Genomic DNA, 27,785 nt, shown 5'->3' on the forward strand with positions numbered 1-27,785 from the left:
ATTTCCAATATGTTTATCGTGGTATTTATAAATTGACATCTAGGTGACAGGATGATTGTTACTTCATAACTTGGATCCAGTTGTCATGGAGACGGCTCACTTGTCAGAATCTCAGTTGTCAGTTAGAACCAGATATGTCAGTTTGTTACATCATCACGTCCGCAGCAAACTGATGAGCTGCCACCACTTCTTCTGTCTGTCCTGACTCTCATGGATTCAGACCAGACGGGAAGGAGGTAGATTTATTTTAATCGTTCTCTATTTGTCAGTGTTAACTTTACCGAAGTTAACAAGTGGACACATTGATTTTTTTTAAGGTCCTTCGGTGTCATGGACAAACAAAACAAGGATGGAGATTCTGACAGCAGAGAGTCTTATGGGCTGAAGGTAGTGAAGACGTACAGCTCTTATATTTGCAAGTTTAATTCGATTTTTTTGGACAAATAACAGGTAACATTCACGCTAACATGCTGATGTTTAGTAGCTAATGTTTACATGTTCACCATCATAGTTTAGCATATTAGCTTGCTAACATTTGCCAATTACTAGACGCAAAGTACAGTTGAGGCTGATGGGAATGTCGTTAGTTTTTCAGGTATTTGGTCATTGGACAAATTTAAACTTTGACCTGTTGATGATGCTACATGAAAAGTAAAGGATCACCAGTGTAATTACAACTCATCTTGAGGGGAACATGAATGTCTGTATTAAATTTCATGCCAATCCATCTAATAATTGTCAAGATATTTCAGTCTGGACTTAAGTGGTGGACTGGCTGACATGGTGCTAGAAGAAAAGTCATTTGGATACTTGATGCCATTTGAAGCAAAATTGAACTTTATGATTTTGACAGATATCGTCTGGGAAGCATGAAAGTCTGTATAGAATTTTGTGGCAATTGATTGAGAAGTAGAGATATTTCATTGGATAACTGAAAACTGACTTGCTGGTGACGTTAGACAAAAAGTCAGCAGATCAGCAAAGTCAGAAGGGATCATCGTCCGGGGAACATGGATGTCTGTACAAAATGTCATGTAAATCCATTTGTTTAGATATAGAGTCACTGACATTGTCATTCCTAAGGCCACGTCCAAAGCGTAGCTACAAACCGTCTTCATATCCTCATGTATGTGGTTTGCAGTAGCAGCTGTCAATCACTGAAGGGTGATCTCTGTGTCAGTCCACTGGAAAACTCCAAAACTGCTTTCCCCCTCCCCCCAGATTTCACAGTTATTAAAGGCTGAGAAGAAATCACCACCTCATCGCACCATATGTATTGACCCCCGAAACATCAGCACCACCCTTTCCATCCTAAATAACACAGGGTGCACTAGCAATACTGGGTGGATTACGAGATCCAAAGCTGTCCTGCCTGAAAACATCAGTCAGTTGTCCAGTTGTCAGTTTAAGAGGCGAGATCATTTGCGTGAAAGCTTAGTCCCTGTTCCTGCCCCCGTCACTGCCGTGGCCTTGCCTCAGGAGGGACAACTGCAACCCAGCTTGCTGTCCTCAAATCTTATCATCCTTGCACACCTGGTGGAAAAATCTAAGATGCTGCCCTTATGTTCAGTCTCTTGTATTGGAGAGCGGCTTAAAAAGCAAGAGATACATCCACACATCCTGGGGGTGCAGGCATGGATGAAGCAGCAGTCCTGTGAGCTGTGGTGCACGCCACCAGTCAGACAGGTGTCTCCCCAAACAGGTCAGGTAACAATTTGTCTTCACATTCACAAATACATCCTTAAATTTTCTGCTGTCACACAAGCCGGCTGCAGTAACCTCATGATTAGGAAGACTGTCCTTCAGTTAGAAGCTCAGAGTTCTTCTGAAGGCTTGAAAGGCCACATAAGTATTATGTCGTTTTCTCACGATTTCCCTAATTAATTCAAGATATAATAGTACCACTTAATAATTAGGAATATTTTATAGTTCATTTAAAAATGACGAGTAATGACTTTATTCATGTTAATAATCTGTTTATTAACGCTTTATAGATTTGTAATAAGTCCTATAAGAACAATGTTTGGGTTGCCAGGTTGTGAAAAGGTTGTGTATAATCTTCCTCTCACATAACTTGCTTTTTATCCACTGCTTTTATTCATCAAATCTGTCAAATAGACCGTTTTACCACCCATCTTCTACCTTACAAATGGATTATTACTAATCTATAAAGAATAAATAAAGGACTTATTAATGTTAATAAAGCCATATATAAAAAGTTATAAAAACTTTTTAAAAGGATGCCTTATCAGAGTGTTGCATGGGTAATTTTTTAAAGATGACAAGTAACAAAAATCAAACAATAATTACACCCATGGCCTCAATGGCATGTAAGGCAGTGAACGTGTGCCAAGCTGTTTCATAACTGATTATTTTCGTGATTATGAGAAACTTCAGTACTGTCGTTGAGATGAAAACATATATTTTTTGTCTGTGATCAAAAATTCTTTAGATCATAATAAATAAGTATTAGTGGATGAGATGTGAAATGATGATGTACCCTCAACATTTTGACAGACTGTGATCACAAACAGATTTTTTTTTTAACGACGAACTAAGCTTGTTAATTAAGTTGATGATGAAATATTTATTCATAAGAAAGCAGTCTTTCTATATTGATAATAAAAACACTTAATGATCATAAGAAAAAAAAAACAAGAAGCTTCACACATGACCTCTCTGGATTCATGTTTTCACCCGTTATGGAGAATAGAAAAAGATACATTTCTCAGGGGGGATCAATAGAGCATCACAATTTTAGTTCAAAGACCAATTAGAAGATCAATAGTGAATCTCTCTCTGAGTGTTGAAATGTTTGATCCTAATTCAGGGCCGACCAATAAATGGTTCTTTGAGGATTTGACAGACCTCCAGAGGAGACTGTTTTTAGGTGCCTCAAAGAAATTTGGAATCCTGAGCCACTCGCAGACGCTGGGGAAAGATGCTCGCCACAACCCACCTGAATCCACGTCTTCACCAAACAGTTAAAGACAGTCAAAGACACAGGAAAGATAAAACCAAACTGAAATCAGCAAATACAGTTTGACTGTTTGTTTTTATGTAGCATTTGTTTGTGACTGACTGATCATTGTTGTAGTTCTTACAAAGACAAGAGTAAGAATCACACATTATAACTTATATTCATTTAGTTAGAGTGGTAGCAATGTTCAAAAACAAATCATAGACACACAGATGCAGAAGATGACAAACAGATTATGTCTGAAAATGTTTTGTTTCTAACACACATCCAAACATATTTTCCACTGTCTTTCTACACATTTAATCTGGGATCTAAAAATATGAAATATCAAACAAGGCTTCAAAATCAAGTTAAGGTATATGGGGAGTAATGTGTGATTGTTTTGTCTGTGTGTGTGTGTGTGTGTGTATGTTTGTGTGTGTTTTTACAAAAAGAAAAAATAGAAACGTGTGATTCAGAAGCTCTGAACTTATCCTAAAAATATCTGATGTATGGAGACATTTAAAGTACAAATACAGGTTTTATTTCATCTAAAATATTATGTCTGCTTTATGCCCAAGAGAATAAGTCAAACACCATCTGCAAAAACAACAAACATCACCTTTGTACTCAATCACTTTATCTCCACTTGTGTCACGCTGTGCAGTTGGCAGGATTTGCCACTTGCCGACTCGCAGTCAAAGCCGTGAGCGATGTAATGACAGCTTTAAAACAGTTTGTCGTGCTGGAGGGAGATCAAGCCGCACTGTCGTCACGACCCTCAGCATCCTGCGTGATTCATTCATGTTCATTTTGGTTTATTTGATTTCCCTGTTACTGTTTAGCGCTGATGAAATAAAACTCTTCATTTTCTACTGGGACAGAGTTCAGATGAAGTGTATGGTTGGTGTGGTTGTGTAAGTGTGAGTTGTAGGTGTCGTTTGAGCTGAAAATGAAACCACTCTGACAGCATCATCAACCATTTAATATGTGAAAGTCGTTTTTAAATTCTTCCAAACGACACACACTGGCTTGACTCTGAAAATGAATTAATCGGATAGATTTTAAACGGAAGAGAATTGAGGAATTGGAACATTGTGTCACAATAAAGGCTGATGAAAAGACACTTTGAGCCGGAATGAAAATTTTGGATGTTAACATGATGAAGAAATAAAATAACTAATTTTTCTAATTAAGCTCCAGTCAATCTGCAGGGCACTGAGTCCTGGGTAATTACAGGTGATGATGTAGATTTGGTTTAAAAGCTCCTGCTGGCTCAGTCTCTCTCTCTCTCTCTCACATAAATGCACATGAAGCATTTATATGCCCGTCCCCTTCCCAGCTACAGTGGTCTATAACTGTGCTTTCATCTCAGACCTGCAGAGAACAGAAGAGCAGCCAAACATTGACAACAAGGAGACTAAACCTTTCTTTACAGAGCAGAGTGAGGAACACCGCAAAACTACACACTACGCAGGTAAAAGAAGCTTAATATACCAAGAAAAGAATTATTTGATATACTTAAATATTTAATTTGGTTTTGTCTGATGTTATGAATCCAAGTTAGTAGGTTTTCATTCAAATAATGGTGAGAAAAATGTTAAATTATCATATTATGGACATATAGACAGCCACTGCAGACAGATGTTTTACATGTACCATAGAAACACTTTTGAGTTTGACTTGTCAGGATGATAGTGGACTCAGCAGCCGGTCACGGTCCAGACTGTGGGTCCGTATGCAACGAGTCAGCAGCTCTGCAGGGCCAGGGGCCACCCATGTTGGTCGACGCCTGGCTGGTGCCCACTTTCTTCGGCCTCATCATGCTGGTCGGCCTGGTCGGGAACTCGCTGGTCATCCATGTGGTCACCAAACACCAGCAGATGAAGACCGTCACCAATTTTTACATAGGTAACAATTCCGATGCACAGTGAGTCCAACTTTATTTTGGGATCCGTTTAGTTTGTTCAATGAACGAAACACATTTCTGAGTTAATCATGAGCTGCACAGCTTGATAGTGAAAGAAATGTGATGCTCACAACAGGAGTTTATTGGGCTTGAAAATGAAATTCCTGAGGAAAATTGTGATTTTTCAAAAAAAAAAAAAGAAGGATGATGAGAGACATCATTCACTTTCTGTATTACTTTGATATGTTTTTAGATATAATTATTTGTAAAAGTCACAATATAAGATAAGCTGTGATATTCAACCTTTCAATCAATCTCTGCTACCAACCAGCAACACTGCCACCACAAATCCCATCCCCTTGGGTGATGGTGGTCTATAATTATTAAAAAGTCACATTATGGATTGAAAAACTTAATATTTTAAGTTGTTCAAAAAGTTGGTGAGTTTTCAAAGGCAGAAACTTCATTACTCTCTAGTTATTGGTATTGACGCAGTTATTCATGGTCTGTTTGTCTCTCCGTTTCGGCTTTTTGTCTCTTTGAATGCATCTCATCTTGACGCATGTCAAAGTGTGCTTTTCTGTTGAGGAATCACTGTTGGCATTTGCTCTCTTCCAGTAAACCTGGCTACGACTGATATCCTGTTTCTAGTGTGCTGCGTCCCCTTCACCGCCACACTGTACCCACTGCCCAGCTGGATCTTCGGAGAGTTTATGTGCCGACTGGTGAACTACCTTCAGCAAGTGAGATGCACATGTGCACATGCAAAACACACATAGGCCTGGAATTGCTAGAAAAAGCACCACAGTTATACTGTTCAACTGGCATGTTAACCATACAACCATTGTCACTACTAACATGGTACTGGTTACATCATGGCAGTGACCAAATTACCCTGCCACATGTACAGATAAACCAAATAATAAACAAGAAACCCTAAACTTTGAAAGAAAATATGATGACATTTACAGTTTTTACTCAGAAATCCAAACAGCTGGTTCTAGTTCATAGCTGAAAGACCATCTAGAAACAGATAATGTAATAATTGCACATAATGTAATGAGTTAATATTATGTATATAATGGAATATCACTGTAAACTGTAATAAAAATGTGGAGTTTTGTTGTAAACTCATTAAAACTCATTGTGTGTATCCTTGTGATGTACAAATGTGTTGAATCCTTTCCTTCTTCATAAAACATTTACAAAGCTGACTTAGTATTTCACGTATTTTAAATTGTACGTTGTTTACATGCATGTTTACTGGCTTGCAGTCCTCTTCACTGCCTTTGTTGATGCATTGCTGTGTTTTTTGGTGCAGTACAGCCACCTGTAGCTCAAAGAATAGTGTGAAACGACTGGTAGAAACAAGAACAACATGGGGACATCTCATAAAAAACTCCTCCATAGTGCTACTAGAGGTCAAAAACTCCACAGGGAACCTTTAATATTCACTTATTCCACAATATACAGTACTTTTACATTTTTATTTTCCATCAAAATCATAACATAATAACCAGCACAAAATGTAAAACATTGCTATATTATATGCTGGATAGTAAGTTAAAAATGTACCTAAAAATGATTTAAAAGTTCTTTTCTGCAGTAAACTGAGTCAAACAGAGTACTGTGTGTGTTTCAGGTGACTGCGCAGGCAACATGTATCACTCTGTCAGCCATGAGTGTGGACCGCTGCTATGTGACCGTCTACCCTCTGCAGTCGTTGCGACACCGCACCCCACGCATGGCTGTGGCTATTTCTGTGTCCATCTGGATCGGTATGACACAAATACACCTCACTCACATTCACAGCCAGATGCAAGCAGATGTTTTTATTGTATTACTTAGATAGTTGTTCCTTTTCATTGGTATGTTAATCCCACAGATCATCATATTAATGTTGTTTTAGAAATAAACCTGTTGTGTTCTATCAACAGTTGACATAGAGAAGGAAAAAATGTTTGTTCATGGCAGAAATTTCTTGTTTTCGTTTGTGCTTTTGCTTGTTTTGGCCTCACCCATGAGTTTCTGACTAGACTTTCAGTTTGGGTTTACTGCTTGTCAACATCTTTTTGGTTGTCTGGGGTCATAAAATGCTAATTATAATAACAGGGTAGAGCCTGGATATAGCTCAGTTGGGGACATGTAAGGAACAACCACAAAGCCTGACTGTGATAGGCTGAGATATCTGTCAGTCACAGCAACATGTCCCCATACTTAATCCTGTTTAAGCTTTAATATCTTCTTAATAGAACAATGCTTTTTGAAATCACCACCAAATTACTCATTGAAAAGAGTGAAATTAGATATTGAAACCCCAAGTTGCAAATAAACATTGTAAATTTAGAGAGAAGATTGAGATTTTCCAATTCGTGTCCGCACAATTAGTGAAACTTATTATGAACATCATGCTCCCAGTTACACAATTATTTAATTCCCCCCCACCCCCCCACCTTCCAGGCTCCCTGCTTTTGTCGATCCCTGTAGCCGTGTACCAGCGTCTGGAGGCCGGATACTGGTTTGGCCCTCAGACGTACTGCAGCGAGGTCTTCCCCTCGGCCCACCTCCAGAGAGCCTTCATCATCTACAGCTTCCTGGCCGTCTATCTGCTGCCCTTGCTCACCATCACTGCCTGTTATGCCTTCATGCTCAAGCGCATGGGCCAGACCAGCGTGAATCCCATCGACAGTAACTACCAAGTAAGAGAAATATTTGGAGATATACTGTTTATTTAAAATGCAAAATGTTTTTTTTCACCTATTAACTCCACAGAAAACAGGATATTGTTTTGATCATCAAGATTCTGTATCTGCAGCTTCATGCTCAGGTAGAGCGGGCAGCAGCGGTGCGGGCGAGAGTCTCCCGTATGGTGGTGGTGATGGTGGCCCTGTTCCTCATCTGCTGGGGCCCCATTCAGGTCTGCATTCTCCTGCAAGCATTTGGCATCCGCAGTTATGTTCTCTACAAGGTATCAATCTATCTATCTATCTATCTATCTATCTATCTATCTATCTATCTATCTAGTCGAATCTAGTCGTGCTTACTATAGACTGTATATACAAACTAAAAAATCAAAGTACATGTCAAATTAATTTTTCACAAAGAGGGTTCGTCACATTAGATAGTTCTTATCACAGTGATGTATGTTCAAATTTATTTTTTTCTTATAAGTTTGTTTTAGATTAGTAATTTGAAGATATAAAAAGGGCGTGTCACATCATGATTGACAGCTGTGATTGACAGTCGCTCCCAAACTCTGTATTTTGGCTTCACTTTGCATAGCGACAGGAAGTGGTGATGTGTCATACATATATATATACAGTTTGTTTTTAATAGCATTTCTGGCAATTTGTCACAGTTTTTTATTACTATTTTATTTTTTTTCTTGTGAGATAGCAATTCATAATACTATAATTACGATAATCTTTCTCATAATTACAATGTGTTTCCTCATAAATATTAGAAACTTTGGCAAAATTGTTCTCTAGCAGTATCTATTTTTGAGAAAGCACACAGCGAGGAGCAGACCAGTATGAACTTTGCTACAAATCAACAAAAGTTGAAACTTGTTTAATTTTGACAGTATTGGGTCTCCATACATGATGTATCAGAAAAACTGCACAAATGTCTCCATAGGATATGTTTCTGTTTTTGAGGGAAAGATTTGCTGTTAATTAAGTTGTAATAAAGAGGTTGATACGGCAAATTTTTTTTTAATAAAAAGGTTTGATTAAATTGAAATGTGGTGTGGATCTAGGCTCAGTTTTGTTCTTTCAGGGAGGGGACATTGAGTGACATGACTGAGCTGACTGAGAATAATGCTCTCTCTCCTGAAATGTGAACATAGATTGAAGCCTTACATTTAATTCAGTCCAAATTTTGCCTTCACAGCTGAAGATTTGGGGTCACTGCATGTCTTATTCCAACTCCTCTGTCAACCCGCTGGTTTATGCCTTTATGGGCAACAACTTCAGAAAGGCCTTCAAGCAAGCCTTTCCTGATGTGTTTCTGTGGCGTACACGGCAGAGAGTCAGGGTCGGGAACATGGACACGGAGGAAGGGAGAGAGATGGATCATCAGACACCCAAAGGAGAAGCAGAGATGCACTTTCTTTCATCTGGATCCTAAAGGCCACGCTGGGCATTCGGACACTGTAGACTCATTGTTTATTTATAGTTTGTTCTGGAGATGAGAGCAGTCTGCTCAGCCTTGTACATGTGTGCATGTGGACGTGCACACACACACACACAGAAATATACACAGATTACACACAATATACACAGAAAAAAGGAACATTTCAGATAAAAATTGCCTGACAGATAGTTCCAACTAGACAATCGTGGCACAATGTGGGCTCAATATAGAAAGTACTGTACAAAGGACAGCAGTATGTGACAGGTTTTAACACATACACACACACACACACACACAGATGCCTACCATGTGATCTGTTAAAAAGGACACACCAGTCCGGTGCCTCTCGTGACTTTCACAAGCTGCTGAAATACAATTATCTTTGTCACATTTTTTAGCTTAGCTGGACTGATGCAATCAGTGTTACTGGATGTCAAAATGTTGAGCTCCTGATCGTCATATCAGCATTTTTCAAGGCGGTAAAGTAAATTGTTTAGGCAATATTGCATCTTGATTGTCGGTGACTGCATCTTTTATGGACAGCAATCCTGTTGGACATAGTTATCTAAGTGTTAGTTAAGCTCTTTCTTCAAAAGAAGATAAGTATCCACATTTAGTAACAGTGTAATTTTACATTAAATGGACATTATTGGTGTGCATTATTGTGGCCTAAACTACAATTTGAATTTATGTTACCTCATTACACAGCTAACCAGTCAGTTTTGTGACTGCTTTTCAATGTTGTCTCTTTTGTCTTTATTTCTTTATGTTCTACAGCTACATGGTCGCTCTAGTAAATAGTAGCTACAGCAGCCCTCATGAACAGCTATTCATTAGCCTTACAGGCATTCACAGATGTGTTACACATGGAGCAAAAGCTTGTACACACACACACACACACACACACACACACCATACTGTTTTTCGCAAATCTATTACTACTCTATCAGTTATCTAGGCTCATGCTATGTCTGTGTTTCCTCTTGTGCATGTTGGAAAAAACATCCATAAAAGCACATTTTCTTTTAAGTGTTCATGTAGACTGTTAGTTGATACAGGCCAGTTGCACTTTTTCACTGTTAACTTGTGTACTACGGGTAGTGTTTTATTTACAACGCTAGAATAATGTATGTAGATGGAATTAAGAAGTCTGTTTACATTCCTGGAAAATTAATCCAATTAATTAAATATAACATTAAAAACTAAATGATATAAACAGTCTTTATGTTTCTCGTGCTTTTTTTTGTTTTGTTTGTTTTTTAGCTCAGTGTTGAGTGTTTTGAACTACAATAAAACCTCTGTGCTTACCCAGAAATCCTTTCTGTCATCCTTAGCTAAAGTCTGAACCTGTATCCTCTATAGAACCACATTCTAGCATTAAAGTGCTGACCAGCACTGATTGTGAAATTCCTGCAGGTTTTTGGGGCCGATTGATTTATTGGTGATTGAATACCTATGATACAAAGAGTCAAAGGTTATTATCGTCCCCTAAGAATTATTTATGTGAAAAATCAAGTTCTGCATATTTTTTTATTTAATTTTCCTTTCGTCATTTCTATTCAGTAGATTATTTTGGCCATAGGGTTATTTAAATACAGTTTCAGGGTGTTATTGTCATTTCAACACAGTGTACATGTAAAGGAATGAAATTCACATTATTTGTGCAATAACATAAAAAACAACACATCTTAAAATCACACAAAATATGTGTAATATAAATAATATAAATAGTAAAATAACGTGTAAATAAAAAAGTACTGAAGAAAGTACCGGTGACAGTAGTGTTACAGCTGTAAATCACTGTTAACTTTGATACATCCATGAATTAAACAGATGTTTTGCTGCCGAATCTGTCTGTCTGTTTCCGGCTGGCGCGCGCATCACATTTTTATGGCGTGACAGAGAAGCCAATCGGTTCACATCTAAGTCGATATTCACCAATGATAAACGTTAACCAAACAGACATGTGACACCAGCCAATGGGGTGGCTGACTGAGGGGTACTCGTGCTGCCTTCAGGCTCTGTCCGAAATACTGGAATTTTTGCAGCGAGCGCACGTAAAGACAAAATAAAATGTAAAATGCAGCAGATAACAAAGTAGCCAGACAGGAATGCTGCATTACAACAAAGCTCTTTTGTACTAAAAAACAAAAGCACAGAGACATGAATACACACAGCAGCTATGAAAAAGCAGCTTTAACACTTAAGTGCCTGCAGGTGGCACAAATGTCAAAATTACTGAAGATATTACTTTCCTTGCAAATTGGACTGAGACTGTGCATGCTTGTTTATTATTATGTATTCATGTTTAGTGTGCTTTCAGTAAAAAAACTCTGTGTTTGTGTTAGTACTTTTTTAAATAAAGAATTGATGTTAAGATTCTTTTTTGTTTAAAAAGCTCTGGATGGACTGGCACAAACTATTTTATATCACTGACATCCACTCTTCTACCTTCAGATCCCTTAAATCTGCTTAACAATCACTGCTCTTAATTCCATGCTTAGGTAATTTCCCTTTTTGGCCCTAAACTGTAGAATAGTTTGCTACTCACTAGATCTTCCCCCCTTTGCTGATATTTTTAAGGTCCATCTGTTTTCTTTAGCCTTTTAATAGTCATCATGAAGACTGGTCACACACTCTTTATTTTTCCTCTGTGAAATGCTGTTGTGTTTTTATGATCTGATCATGTTTTTTTATTCTATGCTGCAATTTACTTATTGATCCCCATAATTATGTCTGTGTTTTTATTTGATTGTAATTCTCATGTGTCTGTAAAGCACTTTGGTCAACATTTGTTGTTTTTAATTGTGCTCTATAAATATATTGAATTGATTTTTTGATATTTTGACACTTTTTGTTTTAATTCATTAAATATTGGTATAAGTCTTGCTCTGTTTGTTTTCATATTGAGAAAAATTTGAAAATCTATGTCACGGAAAAAAAATCAAATAGGCTGAGCACTCTGTAACAAAATGTTGAAAATGATCAACTTAATTACAAATACATGACAATTCAGTTGTTCTTTATGTCTGAAAAGTGTATAAAGCAGAAAAAACAGCCTTTTATTACACTTTAGGTAGAGATAAATAATAGCAACATATAAAAATAAATGACAACATAAGGATTTAATATAAACATGGCAATTTTCAAGCCATTTTCTCTTGGTTTTATATGTTATTTTATGAATGGTACTAATATATAAATGATTTTTTACATCAGAAACAAAAGAAAAGGTTTAAAATATATTCAGGAAAGAAAAAATATGATTTACAGTATTATCACAGTATTATTTCATTTATAGAGATAAACAATTAAGTAACAAACCAGCAAGTGCTTATACTATATATATATATATATGTATATCTGTTATATATACCATTTTTATGATGTTACCCAGAAGTACGAGCTTACTACGAACACCTGAACGCAGCATTTTACACAAGTGTGCAGGAGGAGAGCAGCAGAAGTACAGCCGAGTCTGAGGGGTGAAAATCATTCACATCGCTGAATCCAACGAAGGCAACAGCTACAGTTTAAACAGAGAAAAACGTTTTGCATCATGGAAGGCAAGAAAACCATCAACTTCGGCGCTGGGCCCGCAAAACTCCCGCAATCCGTAAGTTTAGATCGTCAATTTGTTCGTGTGTAACGTTAATGGTTTGAGAAAAGCTGTAAGTTAGAAGAAGGTGGCAAGTAAACTGTGTCAAAGGAAAAATGTCACTTTCATTAAGAGATTTTCAGTGATGATGCTTTTGGGGATTTTTTTTTGCAGGTGCATGCTTGTTAGTCAAACTTTTATGTTTTTTTTCTAAGGTGTTCCCATTTTGAGTCTTGTTTTTAAGTGACATGCAAAATCCAGGATTGACATGTTCACTTTAAATCTGTCTTCCCGATTTTCGCCTTGGGGAACAGACATGTGATATGTGAGAAAATGACTTGGCTTGGCGTTTATCAGCAGCTTCAACTGGCTGAAAACTGAGAGTTGAGTTGCATCAGCCTCTTTCATTCATGCGGAAAAACCTGCTTCTTTGTGCTTCACTGCCGGCAGAACACACAACCTCTAGATGGCAGAAAAACACACCGATTCTCAGAAAAAATCAATCACAGCTTCCACTTCTAAAACCTTACATAAATGTTGTTTATAGCCAGGTAAAAGCAGCAGCTCGACTGGATCCTTCAGCTAAAATCAGCTGGTTTAGGTCTCTGCAGTTTGATCCCATTACATAGGCTACATTTACAGTACAGTACTGCACTGAAGTACAGTTTTGAGGTATTTGTACTTTACTTGAGTATTTTCATTGATGCTACTTTATACTTCCACTCCACTACATTTCAGAGGGAAATATTGTATTTTCTACTCCACTACACCACTACTATTTGACAGCTTTAGTTACTTTTCAGATGAAGATTTGACACAATGGGTAATATAACAAGTTTTTAAAATACAAGACATTGTTAAAGATGAAACCAGTGGTTTCCAACCTTTTTGGCTTTTGACATCTTACAAAAAGCAGTGTGTAGTCATGGTCACATTTCAGATGTCTATGAGTTGTTAACAGCTCCACCAAATAGTGATTTTTCCCTCCAAACCTCTCACATGGTTTCATTTCAATAAATGTTCAAATGATCCAACATTTCACCAAAAATCAAAGACTAGAGAAAAAACTGAAAGCAGATTTGTGTATCAGAACTCTCCCATTAATCATCTCATGACCCCTCAAATTTATCTGGTGACCTTTTGGAGGGGCCCGACCCCTAGGTTGGGAACCACTGGATTAAACTAACTGTATATAAAGTAGCTGAAACTAGCTCCACCTCCAGCAGCTACAACAGTAACATGCTGCTCTAACACTGATGCTTCAGTATTAATAATCTAATGATGTCACATATAATAATATATCAGTCAGAGGGACCAAACCAATACTTTTACTGCAATACTTTAACTACATTTTGATGCTAATACTCATACTATATACTGAATGAACTATGTACTTTTACTTAAGTAGGATGTTTCATGCAGGACTTTTACTGGTGATGTAATATTTTTCCATTGCTATACTGGTACTTTTACTTAAGTAAAGGATCTGAATCTTTCTTCCCATTTGAGGGCTTTAAGGGACATTTCACCCCAAAACATGACAGAACATTTTTTACGTTGAGTGTGAGAGGTTTTTGCATTTTGGTTTGTGGTGATTGAAGCAACCAATAAACAATAAATAAAAAGGAAAAAATGTGAAAAATTGAAAAATTTGAACAAGGAAAACATCTGTTTTTCAAGTGTAGAGAGACAAAGCCGTTTAGTTCTATGGATATCTCTAAATACATCACTTTCAAATCTAGATGGATTGCATGTAATCTAGATAGGAAACACCACAGATTAGAGTTTAAAGAAAAGTGTTTTAATGGTGATTTTTTTGTAAACTGCTCCTGTTACTGACCAATTTACATCAAACATTTTGTCACTACTAACATTAATATCTTTTTTCCTACCTGTCAACTCATCATCATTTCTGACAGCTGTTATAATCTTTGAAGAGATACTTAACATTTAATCTGACACCTGTTGCAGGTGCTGCTTCAAGCACAGAAGGAGCTCGTCAACTACAGCGGCCTCGGTATCAGTGTTCTCGGTAAGTATAACTACAGGAGAAGAACAAGCACAGTAGATGGATTTTGGTTTCATGCACATTATTATGAGACGATATATAAGTATGATTCTTTATCTTATGCTGATGTTGACAGACTTTGGAAGATTTAGAAGCTGTGTATATTGATTATTATCAGTTGTGATTACTCTGAGGTTGTTTTTGTTTGTGGAAATTGTATAGTTGTTGTTTTCTGACAATAACAGACACAAAAAGAAGCACATATTTCATTTTTCATAAACACTGTGTTTACCATGTGCTGTCTCTCAACAGTCTTGTCGTAATCTTACATCATTTAGATCATAGGTGGGTAAATGCCGGTGACAATGTCATTAAATAAAAAATGTATTTGACCTCGATGTTTTTGTTCAAACCAGAGATGAGCCACCGATCACCAGACTTCAACAAGATCCTGAACAAAACCGAGAGTCTCCTGCGAGAGTTGTTGTAAGTTCCTGTTTGTGGTGTCAATACTTGTATAATCCTCTTCACTCCTCTTTCCTCTAAAGAATGACACAAAGATGCTGCACAGTCATATACTGTGCTGTAGCCCCATCATACTACTGCAAAATCAGGGTGTTCAAACATTATGTTCTCAAAGCAGTTTCAACAAACATACCTGTATAAAATATATTGGAAAAAGCAATTTTATTAAAGAGATAGCACCATCATCTTGTTATTAAGCGATCCAAGGAAGGTGACTGACCCACTTTTATTCTATTTTTAGTTTGAACATCCACAATATGACATGGTGACCTTTAAACTTGCTTGGGCAGTAACGCAGAAGAATTTTAGAGAGTAACACACAAATTATGGACAAAAGCATGTAGGATTCAGAGAGAGACTAATAATAAGTTGTACATTCACTCCTGATTCTCTTGTGCTCACATGTCAGGCTCATGATGGCTGAGTACCAAACAGGTTTAAGGTGTGGCTGCACCGATGTGGTGTTTGTCAGTCATGGAGGTGTTTTACTCTTCCTGATTATTAACGTAAGATTCATCAGGAAGAGCTGATTTTTGAATTTTGAATAATACTTTTCCAAACCAAATCGAGCTATTCTAGTGAGGAAGAAAAGATGAGGGCTACAGTGCTCCCATGCAAACTGATGATCACATGTATGCAGTTTTGAGTCTATATGATTATTTTGGGGGGTTTATTTCAGCATTAAAGTATACATGCTAAAAATTTCACCAACTTGAAATAAATAAAGGTTGATTGATTGATTTTTTTTATAACTCCCTCTCTAATTATATTGTTCATCATATTATGCATGGTGTTTGTTGGTGGTATGCAAACTGGTAGAACCAGATGTTGTTGTGTTTTTTCTAAGCCATTCTTAAAGAAAGAGACACCAATCAGTCAATTTTAATCTACTTTTCAAACTGTATAAATTGTGTTTCACTGACTTGTTCAGCTAAAGTCAAGTTAGGCGTACGTCCTTGCAGTTAGCTGAATCAGTCTGAATTATGTCGTTTAGGCAAGGCAAGTTTATTTGTATAGCACCTTTCAACAACAAGGCAATTCAAAATGCTTTACATGAGACATATAATGCATTAATACAAAATGCAAAAGAAACACAATGTATTATAAAAAAGACACATTTAAATAGAAAATAAAAATAAAAAAAAAAGCTAAAACTGAACAGGACCGGTTAAATGAGAAAAAAATTGCAGTGCAGCTACAGTACAGAGCAAGATATGAATAAAAAGGCAGCAACAAACAGAAAAGTCTTGATTTAAAAGGAGTGAGAGTTGCAGCAGAGTCAAGTTTAATCTACTTTTCAAATGGTATCAAATCCTTCAGTGTCAAACCAATTCTAGGCAAACATTTTACCGTCATCAGCGGATCAAATATTAAGATACTATGTCTACTTTTGAACACTCATATTGATACTATGAGTGTATCAGTTAGTGTAACTATTTGACTTTCTGTGGGTTTACCGCTGCACATGAAGATTATCTCTGCACACATTATTTAACACGGTGAACTTTTCTCTGTACACAGTATTTAACACGGTGAACTTTATCTGCACAGAAATATCCCGGACAACTACAAGGTGATGTTTCTGCAGGGTGGTGGGTCTGGACAGTTCAGCGCTGTTCCTCTCAACCTGATCGGCCTGAAGGAGGACAAGTGTGCCGATTACCTCGTGACCGGCACGTGGTCGGCCAAAGCTGCGAAGGAAGCGGAGAAATACGGCAAAGTCAACATTGTTCACCCGAAGCTGGATAGTTACACAAGTAAGTGTATGTGTGTGTGTGAACGAAAACTACTAGTGAATGAACGCAGTAACTGCCACTCTACCATCTAATTTCTTGGGTGACATGAAGAATTTTTATTACTTTTAATTACTCACAAAATAGTTTTGGCTCGAGTGAGTCGGTCATTGCCATTCATGTTGCATTAGGACTCTCCCGCTGCAGAATCTGGCTCAGTGTCCGAGGCTGTTGCGTAATAAACAATAGGGCAGAATACCGATGAAAGACTCTGGTATGCGGACAGCCTTTTCACATGGTTCTGTTTGATGAGGGTTTTCAGAGGGGCTCTTCTTTATCCTCATGTTATAAGGCAGCATTACAGTGTAATCTCTATGTAATTTGAAATGTAAAATTCATATATTTTAATTTGTTAAAAGAGCGCAACAGAAAATCCAGATCTAAGTATGTTCCTCCTCCTTGCTCGGTCCCCAGATAGTCTGGTTTGTATTGAAAAACATTCCTCACAGTCTGCCCTCACCAGAAAAAGGAGTCTCTCACTCCCAGCCGGCCTTTTGTCCTTTTTAGCGCTGACACATCTGGATTTTACCACATTTGCTGAATGGCCAGTGGAAACCAAATGCTCGAGGTGGCATATAGAAGGCAATGGTTCGTTAAATAACCACAAACTGGTCTGAGGCAGTAGAGATGTGAGGTCTATCTTCTTACACATTCAGGGAAGACATAAATATAACATCCATAAGTAATTCAAGAGCAGACGAACAGTTTTTAAACTCTTTTGTGTCGTCATTTCCTCCAGAAATCCCCGACTCCTGCACCTGGACCCTGAACCCCTCAGCCTCCTACGTGTACTACTGCTGCAACGAGACGGTCCACGGCGTGGAGTACAACTTCACGCCAGAAACAAACGGGGTGGTCCTCGTCAGCGACATGTCCTCCAACTTCCTGTCCCGACCTGTGGATGTGTCCAAGGTGAAGTGAAGAATGAAAATATAACCCTCAAAGCACCTTTATTTTTCCCCAAATTTCCAAATCAATCATTCCAGGAGTCTTGATGATTTTTATTATCCCTAAAAGGGAAATTTTATTGGCTGAAAAGCATCCATGTCTAGGCCCACGTGAGCATGTTAGGATGTAAAACAATTAAAGTGAAGCTGAGTCTGAGATGTCCTAAAAAAAAATCATTGCACAGATGATTTATTAAGGTAAAAACAAATCCATTCCTCTTAATTTACAGTCACTTATTGTCTTTTTTCCCCCATTTTTTTTATTGTATAGTTTGGGCTGATATTTGCCGGTGCTCAGAAGAATGTAGGTTGTGCCGGGGTCACTGTGGTCATCGTGCGAGAGGACTTGTTAGGTCACGCGCTGAAAGAATGTCCCATCGTCCTGGACTACAAGGTGCAGGCTGAAATGAACTCCCTGTACAACACACCACCTTGTTTCAGGTACTGACTCTCTATTTTCATTTTTAGAGGTTCTTCTGTTTCTTACAGATTGATTGACAAGAAGTGGCAGCATTTAAAAAAACAACAATTTAACAATCAATATATTGTTTAATCAATATATATCAGTCAAGATAATATAAAAACTCTAATTTCTAACTTAATTTTGTTGTAAGAACGATGAGGGAAAACACTGATAACAGTAGATTTTTTAACCAGTTTAATTGTGTGTGACTGTTTACATCTCCCTCATCAACGTGTGTCGGTTCAGTATCTACATCATGGGTCTGGTTCTGGAGTGGATCAAGAACAACGGTGGCAGCGCTGCCATGGAAACGCTCAACAAGCGGAAGTCCTCCATGATTTATGACATCATCGACGCGTCTAATGGTTTCTATGTGTAAGTATAGCCAACTCTCAGTGACGAATGCTACAAGAGGAGAAACGGTGAAGGTCCAAACTTTCTGGGAAATTTAACAAACTGTCAACCGTTAGTGTCAGTCCAGATCCACAGAATGAAGTTTATATGAACAAATAAAATGTTTGAGTCTATTACACCTTAATCTATTGATTAATCGATACGCGTAGGGACACATTTTCTGCAAGTGCCACCAATCTGAAAGATGGATGAATTAATGAAGTCAAACAGCAAAAAAAGAGCTCCTAGTTTAAGTTTTTAAAGAGACCGTGTTCCAATAAGGAGCATTCTCAAGGGTCAGTCAGGTCTATAACGTGCCCCCAAGCCCCCGATACTGTTGCCACTGAGGCCTGGTTTGCAACAGGTGATAGATAGCCCAGTAAGTGATGTATCTGCAGTAAATGAGTCAAACCAAAACTATTACTATGCGATCATAGACTGATAAGGCAAGATATCTATGTTGCTATATTTTTATATGCCAGTGCTGCTCTGTAACAATCATTGCCCTCTACTGTATCCTGTGTTGTATTATGAATAAGTTTATTTATGTTACAAAAGTTTTGTGTGAGTTTTACAGTATGTCATGTGTGTTTTGAGAACTCAAATCAGGCTCAGGATAACTGGTATAAAGCATGTATACAATAAAACAATTTATCTTAAAAAGAATATGTTATTTATGTTATAGAACTGAGGACTTTCTTTTTCCAGGCTTATTTCAGACTTCAGTTTTCATTATGCCATCCAGTGTTGTGCAAGACTCACCCATCACAATATCTTTGGTGACACTACTGTGTTTATCATAATGTTTCCATGTATATTATCTTTTTTGCCTTGTAAATTATGCTTTTTAGAGCTCGACTATGTTAAGTCAAACTAAAAACGACTGCAGTGAAGTGACTGTTTTGTCCACTTGTCTAGGTGTCCAGTCGACCCGGCTTGTCGGAGCCGCATGAATATACCATTTCGTGTGGGGAAGAAGGAGGGAGATGACGCCTTGGAAAAGAAGTTTCTGGACGGGGCATCCAAACGTGGAATGATATCACTGAAAGGACACAGGTTAGAGTTTGTCACTATTCAAAACAAACAAAAAGCTATCCTTTTAACCTGAAAAGAAAATGTTCTTCAGGCACTCTTAGGCAGAGGGTGGATACTTCCTCTTGATCTACTTTTTATAACTGGATTTCATAAGATTTCATAAGACCTCAAACCTAACAATTTGTCTCCCCCTGCAGGTCAGTCGGAGGGATTCGTGCGTCTCTGTACAACGCTGTAACACTGGAGGACACTGAAGCTCTGGCAGCGTACATGAAAGAATTCATGAAGGAGCATCAATAAAAGAGGCCACGCTAATAGCCAGCTGGCCTTCACACAGTGGCATTTCATTTACTCCAGTACAGTTTAAACAAATCTGTGGTTTACCTCTAGTTTGGGATCCATGTTGGATCTAGATGGTGCACCTTTAGACAGGTGTTTTGTAACACCCTTTCATTGTCCCCAATAAGCTTTAACCACTCCTTTTTCCAGTAATGTCTTAGTTACGTCTGTGTCTCAAAGAAGTAATATCTTTTATGAATTTGTCGACTAACAGTGCTTTGATGTAAATACTGTAGGTAATTCTTGTTACTTGTTCAAAATATGTTTACATTCCAGTAAATCTTTGGCATACTTACATTTTCAGTGTCATTTCTTGTCTCAACTGCTGTTTTACAAGTGACCACAGTGAAAATGATGATGTGATTCTTACTGCTGAGAAGAGAAGAGAGCTAAACAAAACAACCACACTAAGCTGAGTGTGAGGAGTTAAGAATAGTTACATTATGGTTATTATTTGAGAACATTTACTTCTGTAAAAAAATCATCAATCCTGATGGAGGGTTGCATTTCTGACTGGTTTCTCCCACAGTTTGCAATCTGGCAACAGTATTTAATTTATTTTCATTATTAATTAATATAAGGATTTATCTATCAATTGGTTGATTGTTTATATATTATATAGCTTATAAATTGTCAGAAAATAAGGACATGTCTCTAGAGCCCAAGGTTATGTTTTAAATTTCTTGTTTTGTCTAACTAACAATCCAAAAAAAGAGAGAAGCAGAAAATTATCACATTTTCTGGAAGCTCAGAGCATCAAATATAAGTGCTGTTGATTTATTTTAAAGTTGATCGCTCTGGTGCTTGTTTTTGTTCTGCTTTATCTGCATATCTTTGTTTCATGTTGGATTGAATCAATCTTTTGATTTTTGTTGTTGTCGTTTGGTTGTTTTATGATGGAATAAAACCAAACATAATGGAGCACAACAGTGTAGATAAGACAAGGTACTATAAACAAATATAAAGAATGTTGTTTGAAACATCAAAAAAAAAAAAAAAAAAAAAACTCCCTGAAACCGATTAATATCACCAAAAATTTCATATCAGCTTAACAAAATTGCAGCAATAGAAAAATTGAGTGGTTATTTTATATTTATTTCCAGAAATAGTTTTTTTTTCTTTTCTCTGTGGTGAGCAACAACCTCTGTTGTCTTGAGTTAGTAGCAGAAATAAAAAAAAATCTGCATAGCCAAATATGTGAGGAAATGCTATTTAGGAATTTGGGTGAACTGACCCTTAAATAAGCTTTAATCAGCCAAAGGTCAAATTAAACTATTCAAGTAAGTCCCACAGTATTACTTAAAATGATTGTGCCTTTATACTAATATTAATATGCACAACAATTTTCTAAGCACCTCTACCAGTTTGTCTTTCGCCTGTGAGGTCACTTTTTTTTCATGACATTGTCCAGGAGGCTTTGGTGTTTTTTATCTGGTGGGTTTTTGAAGGATTCATAAGGCCAGTCACTTCCCACAGCTTCACTGCCCGCTGACAGCAGGAACAGCTCAGTATGTAGGAGTGAACAGGTCTACGCAACATCAGCAGGGTGGCAGGATGGCTTCATGGTGAGAGAGACCATCCTCCATCTGGATGTCCAGAGGCCGGTTCCCTGCTGAATTCACCCCGCTGAGGCCCTTCTTCAGCAGGACACTGCAGCCGTACCAGCTCCCGGCGCACTGATGTGTATCTGACCCTGACCTTTGACCTCCTTACAGAGAAAAAATTAGAATTGATCATATAACCAATCCTCACAGGCCACCAAAAATGCATATCGTAGGTTATGTAGGTGACTTTCATAAATAATTTTTGAAGACAAAATGTTGTTGTTAGGGGAATGTATGAGGAGTGAAATGTGTGTGTTAGCTTTATTTTTGTGATTCAGCCCGACCCTGCATGTGAGTAAAACCTGCCTGCATCTCGTCTCCAGTCCCCCACCGTCTGTTTCATCTCTCAGCAGCACTTTATCTATAAAGACGTATAGTTTTGAGCATATGTGGCTTATGAATCCTTTAAAAACCCACCAGATAAAAAACACCAAAGCCTCCTGGACAATGTCATGAAAAAAAAAAGGTTACTTGAACATGCTTAACATTATAATTTATGAATGACCTTTATTCATTATGCATATGATCAGTTCAGTTTTTGAAAGACGACACAGACTTGTTACCCTGTTTGTCCGTCTGCAAGTTTTTAGGGTGGTATTGGACTGAATATTCCAGCTTTGCTCTAAGAAGCATCTCAGTTATATAGTTCAGTTCTCTTTCATAAATAAATACTCTTAATTTTAATTTCCAGTAGGCTTGTCCCATCGTTCAAATGAGGATGTTGACAAGTCCTTCAACTGCAGCTTTTTTTCTGCTGTGTTTACAGACATGAAGATAATTGTTTGGGGTGGTTTTATATAAATCAAAAACGTCTCAACTAGGACATACTGGGATTGTAGGGTCCTCCTAACAGAATGTTTGAATTGGTGTGTATGTATATTCAAAATGCATGCAAGCAGTTTTCTGTTGTAATGGCCTGGACATAACAATAAGATGCCCAAATATTAAAGTCTCAGCCTCATGTGGTGTGCTTCTCCTGCTAACATGCTTCAACAAAACATAAAATTTAAAGATGTTTTTGCTTCAAATGACCACTAGGTGGAAGTGTTCATCAAGAAATGTATGTTTACAAAGCTTAGAGGTGGATTTTTCTCCAAGCAAATGGGGCTTTGACTCTCTTTACATTGATGTCTGGTGTTGCAACTCACCCCCACCACCCAACTCCTCTATCCATTGATGCTTCACTGGCAAGACATTTTGATCTAATCATGTTGGAAGAGTATATACATAAACAGAGTGACAGCATGCGGTACATAATATATAATAATGATATAGAATTCTAATAATATAATGTATGTAGAGTACAATGAAGTAAATAGTGACTGATATTGGAAATACTCAATTCAGAAAAAGAAAGAAGGAAAATTAAGAGTATTTTCTCTCTCTCTCTCACACACAAACACACACACACACACACACACACATGCTTGCTTACATCCACAGAAATACACACACATACACACTAACTGGTGTGGTTTCCTCTGATAAGGTCAACTCACCACCACAGGCAAAGGGTCCTCAAGTGAAGAGCAGGATCAGTATCCTCTCCAAAAACACATATCCGTCTCATCATGTTTGGACAGAAAAAACATTCTTCAAATGTTTAGAGCTCAGCACAACTGCATTTCACTTTCTATCAATCCTCAATGTTTTCTTTTGTCAGATATTGAGGAAAATATAACCATATCAGACACAGAACAGTATGTTGTTTACATTTATTGTTGCTGGCCAAGTGATATAATTCACTTTCTAGGAGCTAAACATGTTAGATGATTACCAGACTTGTGTGAAAAGGTTATACTTGTGATATTAATAGAGTTCAAGATGGACTGTTTTGTCAATTCTTTTATCTTTCATGCTTTATAACATCATCAGTGCATGAATGGGTAGGTATGGGTGGCATAAGTGAGGTTTAACATATTTAAACTGGTAGCCTTTCAACATGTTTTCAGGCTTCTTTCAGGATCCTTTAAGTGATATTTCCCATTATTATTTTTTTTCCTCACAGATTTAATATACCTCTTGAAAAAATATCTATATAGCAGGTAATCATAAATTGTCACCTCTAAAACTGACTCATTTTGGCTCCATGCTCAGGACTATTTTCTTACTTTCATTTTGAAATGTAATGAAAAAAAAATCACGCTATCTTCTATCATAGGAGGACACATGGTAAAGTAAATCCAGGGGTTATTATTTTATATAACATCCCAGATGATTCTTTCCAAAAAGTAATTTTGGCTGTTAGCAAATATCAATACCAAGAGCAGGGGAGAAAGTCTGAATGTTGGTGTTGACTGTGGATCCCCGGGGCGGGAAATGTTGGACCTGCTGCAAAGGTTTGTGTGCCCAAAGATAAAAATGTTCTGCCAGAGTGAGGTATTGCTTTAAGCCAGATGAATCTTCTGTTAGTACAATAAGACACAGCCTCATCATTTCCTTAACATTTATATATATCCGTGACTTTCTGAGGCTGAAATCTATCAGTAACAGCTTGTCTTCAGTTCATGGTCATCTTCAACTGTGGCCTTGAAAGCCTCGATGTTCGGGGGGGAACTTTGGCATCACACTCACTGTAGCGTGCATTTAGTCCAGTCATCAATGAACCTTTCTTCACAGGGGCATAAATATCCATCTGAGCTCCTTCACTTCTATCTTTAGTGTAGTCTGATTTGGTGGATCCTCTCCAGTGTGCAGAGACACGAGACTCTTTGCAAATTCAGCAACTACATCTCCACAGATGGCTCTACTATTTTAGCTTGCTCCCTGTGTGTTTTTGGCTCGGCTCCTAGCTTTACTTGCGTATCCTGACACTCTGCTTTCAAACTGGAAGAGGACGTCTGCTGTCACAAGTGTTGAAAAGTAACAAGCAAGTACTGTACTTAAGTATCATTTTCAGGTACTTGTACTTTACTTGGGTATTATCTGCTTTATGCTTCCACTTCACTACATTTCAGAGGGAATATTGTTGTTTTTCCTCTACTACATCTATTAGACAGATATAGTAATTTTGCAGATAAAGATTTTACATTCAAACATATGTGCAGTTTAAAAAAATATGATGCATTGTGATAAATATAATAAAAAAAATATAAAGAGCTTAAAATGTAAATATAATATAATTGGCTCCACATTAATGAACTACAACATCAAAATGCTGCCTACACATTAACACATTAGCAATAATAATTCAATAATACAATACATAATAATATGATGATATAACATTTTTGGGTTGTACTGGTGGTTTGGGGGTTTCACTGACCATGTGATCGCAATGTACCCATGCAGTTTGAGTCAAGCCTGGGACCTTTGTTGCATATCATGCGCTCATTCTCTCTCCCCTCATTTCCTGTCATCCCCTTAATATATTATTTTAAATGGGACATATAATGCTTTTTGTGATTTTCTGTCATTTATATGCTGTTTTGATGTCGGCTGTCTATGTTAAACATAGTCCAAGTTCCAAAACTTGAGGTGAATGTATGTAAAAATGCTCCCTGGAAGGGATGAGAAAATCGGAGAAACGACTAACTTGTAAGATAAGCAAACTTAAAGCAACCATGTAGATAGAGAGCTTAAAGGAAATACAATATATTTCTTGCTGATTTAGCTTAGAAAAGGAAACTTGGGAATCTATACTGTTATGCAAGCCTCTAGTGATAAATCCATGCGGTTGGGTGAGAACCTGCAGTTCAGTCTGAAATACAATAAGATCCACTGTTGCCTGAGGCGAGTGAGATACAGCAAATTATACAAAGGGATTTGTGTAAGATCTGCTCCTATAGCATGAAGTGTGATCCAGGAATGAAAAAACTGAGCAGGTCTCTCAGACCTTTAAAAACCTCATATCCCATAGAAGGAAAACTGGAACAAATCAGGAGATGTAAATGCAAGGAAAGGGTGATAAAAAAGCAAATCCATCCACCTGACAAGCCCAGATTTAAAATTGCTCATTAGAAGTGTTGATGATGAAGCTGCAGAACTCACACAGTCCACTGGAAGCTAAAAGCAGCTGCTTCGGGCTACAACAGCCACAGGAGGGCGTAGTTATTGATAGCAGTCGAGCATTAATTGGAACAAGCCTGTCAACAATTTATGCATGTTTGCAAGTGCGTGACAGTGCTGAACAAACCTTGTTGCTTGTGCTCGTGGCTGTGAAATAAAAAGTTTATGACAGTCAAGAAATAGCATAAGGGGCAAAAAACAAACTTTACAAAAAGGCTTGTGTTGTTCCATTAAGTCACGCTAATTTTAATATTGCTGCTATATTTGGGTAGATGGACATTTCTGTAGGAGATTAGAAGTATTATCTGGCTTTATTGTGTGTATTTCTTGCAGTTGTAGTGTATTCTTTCCACTGGAAATCTTTTTTGCAGACGTCTCCATCAGCTGTACAAGTTCTTTGTACTCTAATCTCAGCCTAAAAGAATGCTAAATGAAATTTGGATTCCGACAAACTGCCTAACCTCTCAGTAATTTGTATTGTCCGTGACCCTGCAGCAGATCCACCTTAAAGGAGAAAAAAGTAAGTGAAAGATAAGAAGAGGCAGAGGGGCTTTGAAATGCGAGTAGTGTTACAGCAGAGATGGGAGGTTGTGACAGGATTGTGTGGTGATTCTCGTCCTGTCAAGCCCACTAATGTCGAGGTAATGCCACCGGCAGGCTGCAGTAAGACGGTGATAATGAAAAACACCGGGGAAGACAATATCAAATGGCTCCTCTACATCCTACAGTGGAGATTAGTCGACACAAAAGTAGGGTGGCAGAGGCAGAGGAAGCAGAGGCAGGCTTTAGTGCTGCTGATTGAGTCTCTTGTCAAGAGCTCCATGCTTGCAGCATGAAAAGTTACTGTGACTGATGTCCTTTATACAGTTTATTTCAGACAGACAGACACACAGACAGTTTGCATTGCCTCAGAATCTGTTTTCTATAGATACTGTATATGCTTTCTGCTCAAGGAGGAGGATTGCTGAATTGTGAATTCCTTTTCCCTGGAACTGCTCAATGTGCATCAAAGCGCATTTAGTACACTTTTCCCCACATGAAAAAATAGTGTTTCTTCCCCCAAACCTGCGCTGCCACACTGCTGTGTAGCTCCACTGGAAAATGTAAGTTGTAGCTTCCTGTTTGACAGTGATACAGTAGCTGGTATAGATCAGCTATCCAAAATCTTCATAAACCTATATTCATTTATTTGTTTGGCGAATTAAGGGCAGCACAACAAGCTATAGGCTCCTAGAAAGATTAGTTTGAACTCATGTTTCTGACCACCTGGTGAATGTAAGTCCTATTGTTCTCTCCTTTTAGCCCTGTTTTGATCTCCACCAACTCCTGAGGGAAATATCTAGTTCTTCAGCTGCTAAACGCTCTATTATGTTCATCAGCTTTGTTTGTCTGCCGTTTGGTGCTGGGCAGGGAGTGTATAGTGGGATTTTAGAGCTTTTTTTTATGAAAATAGCTGCCTGCTGTGTCTGGAAACGATGCTAATGAGAGTGGTGAGAATGAACCAAAACAGTTAAATTGCAGGTTGTAGATCCTTTTATTTGGGTTACTCATCTCATTTTCACTTATGTCAGTACAGCTGACAAATAAAGCAATACACAAAAAAGACACTTGTGCCTGACAACGTCTGCATACTTCATATCTCCAGATGAGATAGTTTGTAAAAACTGAGCCGCAACAAGGTCACTGTTTCTCTGTTCTTGCTACAGGCACCTCGACTGCGATTGTATAGACTGCTTGTTGACAGTTTTGGACTCGATAGAGGGTCAGTTCATCCAAATCCCCCCAAAATATTTTCCCACTTGTTTTGAGGTTTTGAAATGCTGCAACGTCTGACACCTACCTGAAACAACTGACATGAATATATTTTCATTTTTAGCCATGCCAGTAGCATGGCTCTAGGGATGGCAACGTCTGTTGGTCAGTCTGCCACTTTGGTCCAGATTGAAATATCTCAACAACTATTGGATGGATTGCCATGAAATTTTGTGCAGGCATTCATGGTCCCCTGAGGATGATTCCTACTGATTTGAGTGATTTCCTGGTTTTTCCTTTAGCACCACCATGAAGATG

The 27,785-nt window shown here is 37.8% G+C and overlaps 2 protein-coding genes across 8 annotated transcripts; both read left to right on the forward strand.

Moving 5' to 3' along the window:
• The first annotated feature begins 98 nt into the window (after positions 1 to 98).
• kiss1rb (KISS1 receptor b) lies at positions 99 to 10,223 on the forward strand. 7 transcript variants are annotated; one of them, XM_044376874.1, is made up of 9 exons: positions 99 to 236; positions 318 to 1,702; positions 2,831 to 4,436; positions 4,650 to 4,870; positions 5,487 to 5,611; positions 6,511 to 6,646; positions 7,329 to 7,567; positions 7,684 to 7,836; positions 8,760 to 10,223. In XM_044376874.1, exons 4-9 carry the CDS (start codon positions 4,651 to 4,653, stop codon positions 8,994 to 8,996), a joined length of 1,110 nt encoding a protein of 369 aa, XP_044232809.1. In that variant the 5' UTR covers positions 99 to 236; positions 318 to 1,702; positions 2,831 to 4,436; position 4,650; the 3' UTR covers positions 8,997 to 10,223. The 7 variants fall into 7 exon arrangements, with proteins under 7 accessions (XP_044232809.1, XP_044232836.1, XP_044232819.1 ...); XM_044376901.1 differs by having other exon boundaries at positions 4,335 to 4,436; XM_044376884.1 differs by having other exon boundaries at positions 318 to 450; positions 1,222 to 4,436.
• Positions 10,224 to 12,430: 2,207 nt separating this feature from the next.
• On the forward strand, positions 12,431 to 20,400 carry psat1 (phosphoserine aminotransferase 1). The gene is made up of 9 exons (XM_044376928.1): positions 12,431 to 12,618; positions 14,572 to 14,632; positions 15,025 to 15,094; positions 16,685 to 16,890; positions 17,666 to 17,838; positions 18,145 to 18,314; positions 18,583 to 18,711; positions 19,648 to 19,785; positions 19,962 to 20,400. Exons 1-9 carry the CDS (start codon positions 12,562 to 12,564, stop codon positions 20,062 to 20,064), a joined length of 1,107 nt encoding a protein of 368 aa, XP_044232863.1. The 5' UTR covers positions 12,431 to 12,561; the 3' UTR covers positions 20,065 to 20,400.
• The last annotated feature ends 7,385 nt before the right edge of the window (positions 20,401 to 27,785 follow it).

The sequence above is a fragment of the Thunnus albacares genome, chromosome 2 (genome assembly GCF_914725855.1).
Source record: "Thunnus albacares chromosome 2, fThuAlb1.1, whole genome shotgun sequence".
In the NCBI taxonomy this organism is placed as follows: Eukaryota; Metazoa; Chordata; class Actinopteri; order Scombriformes; family Scombridae; genus Thunnus; species Thunnus albacares.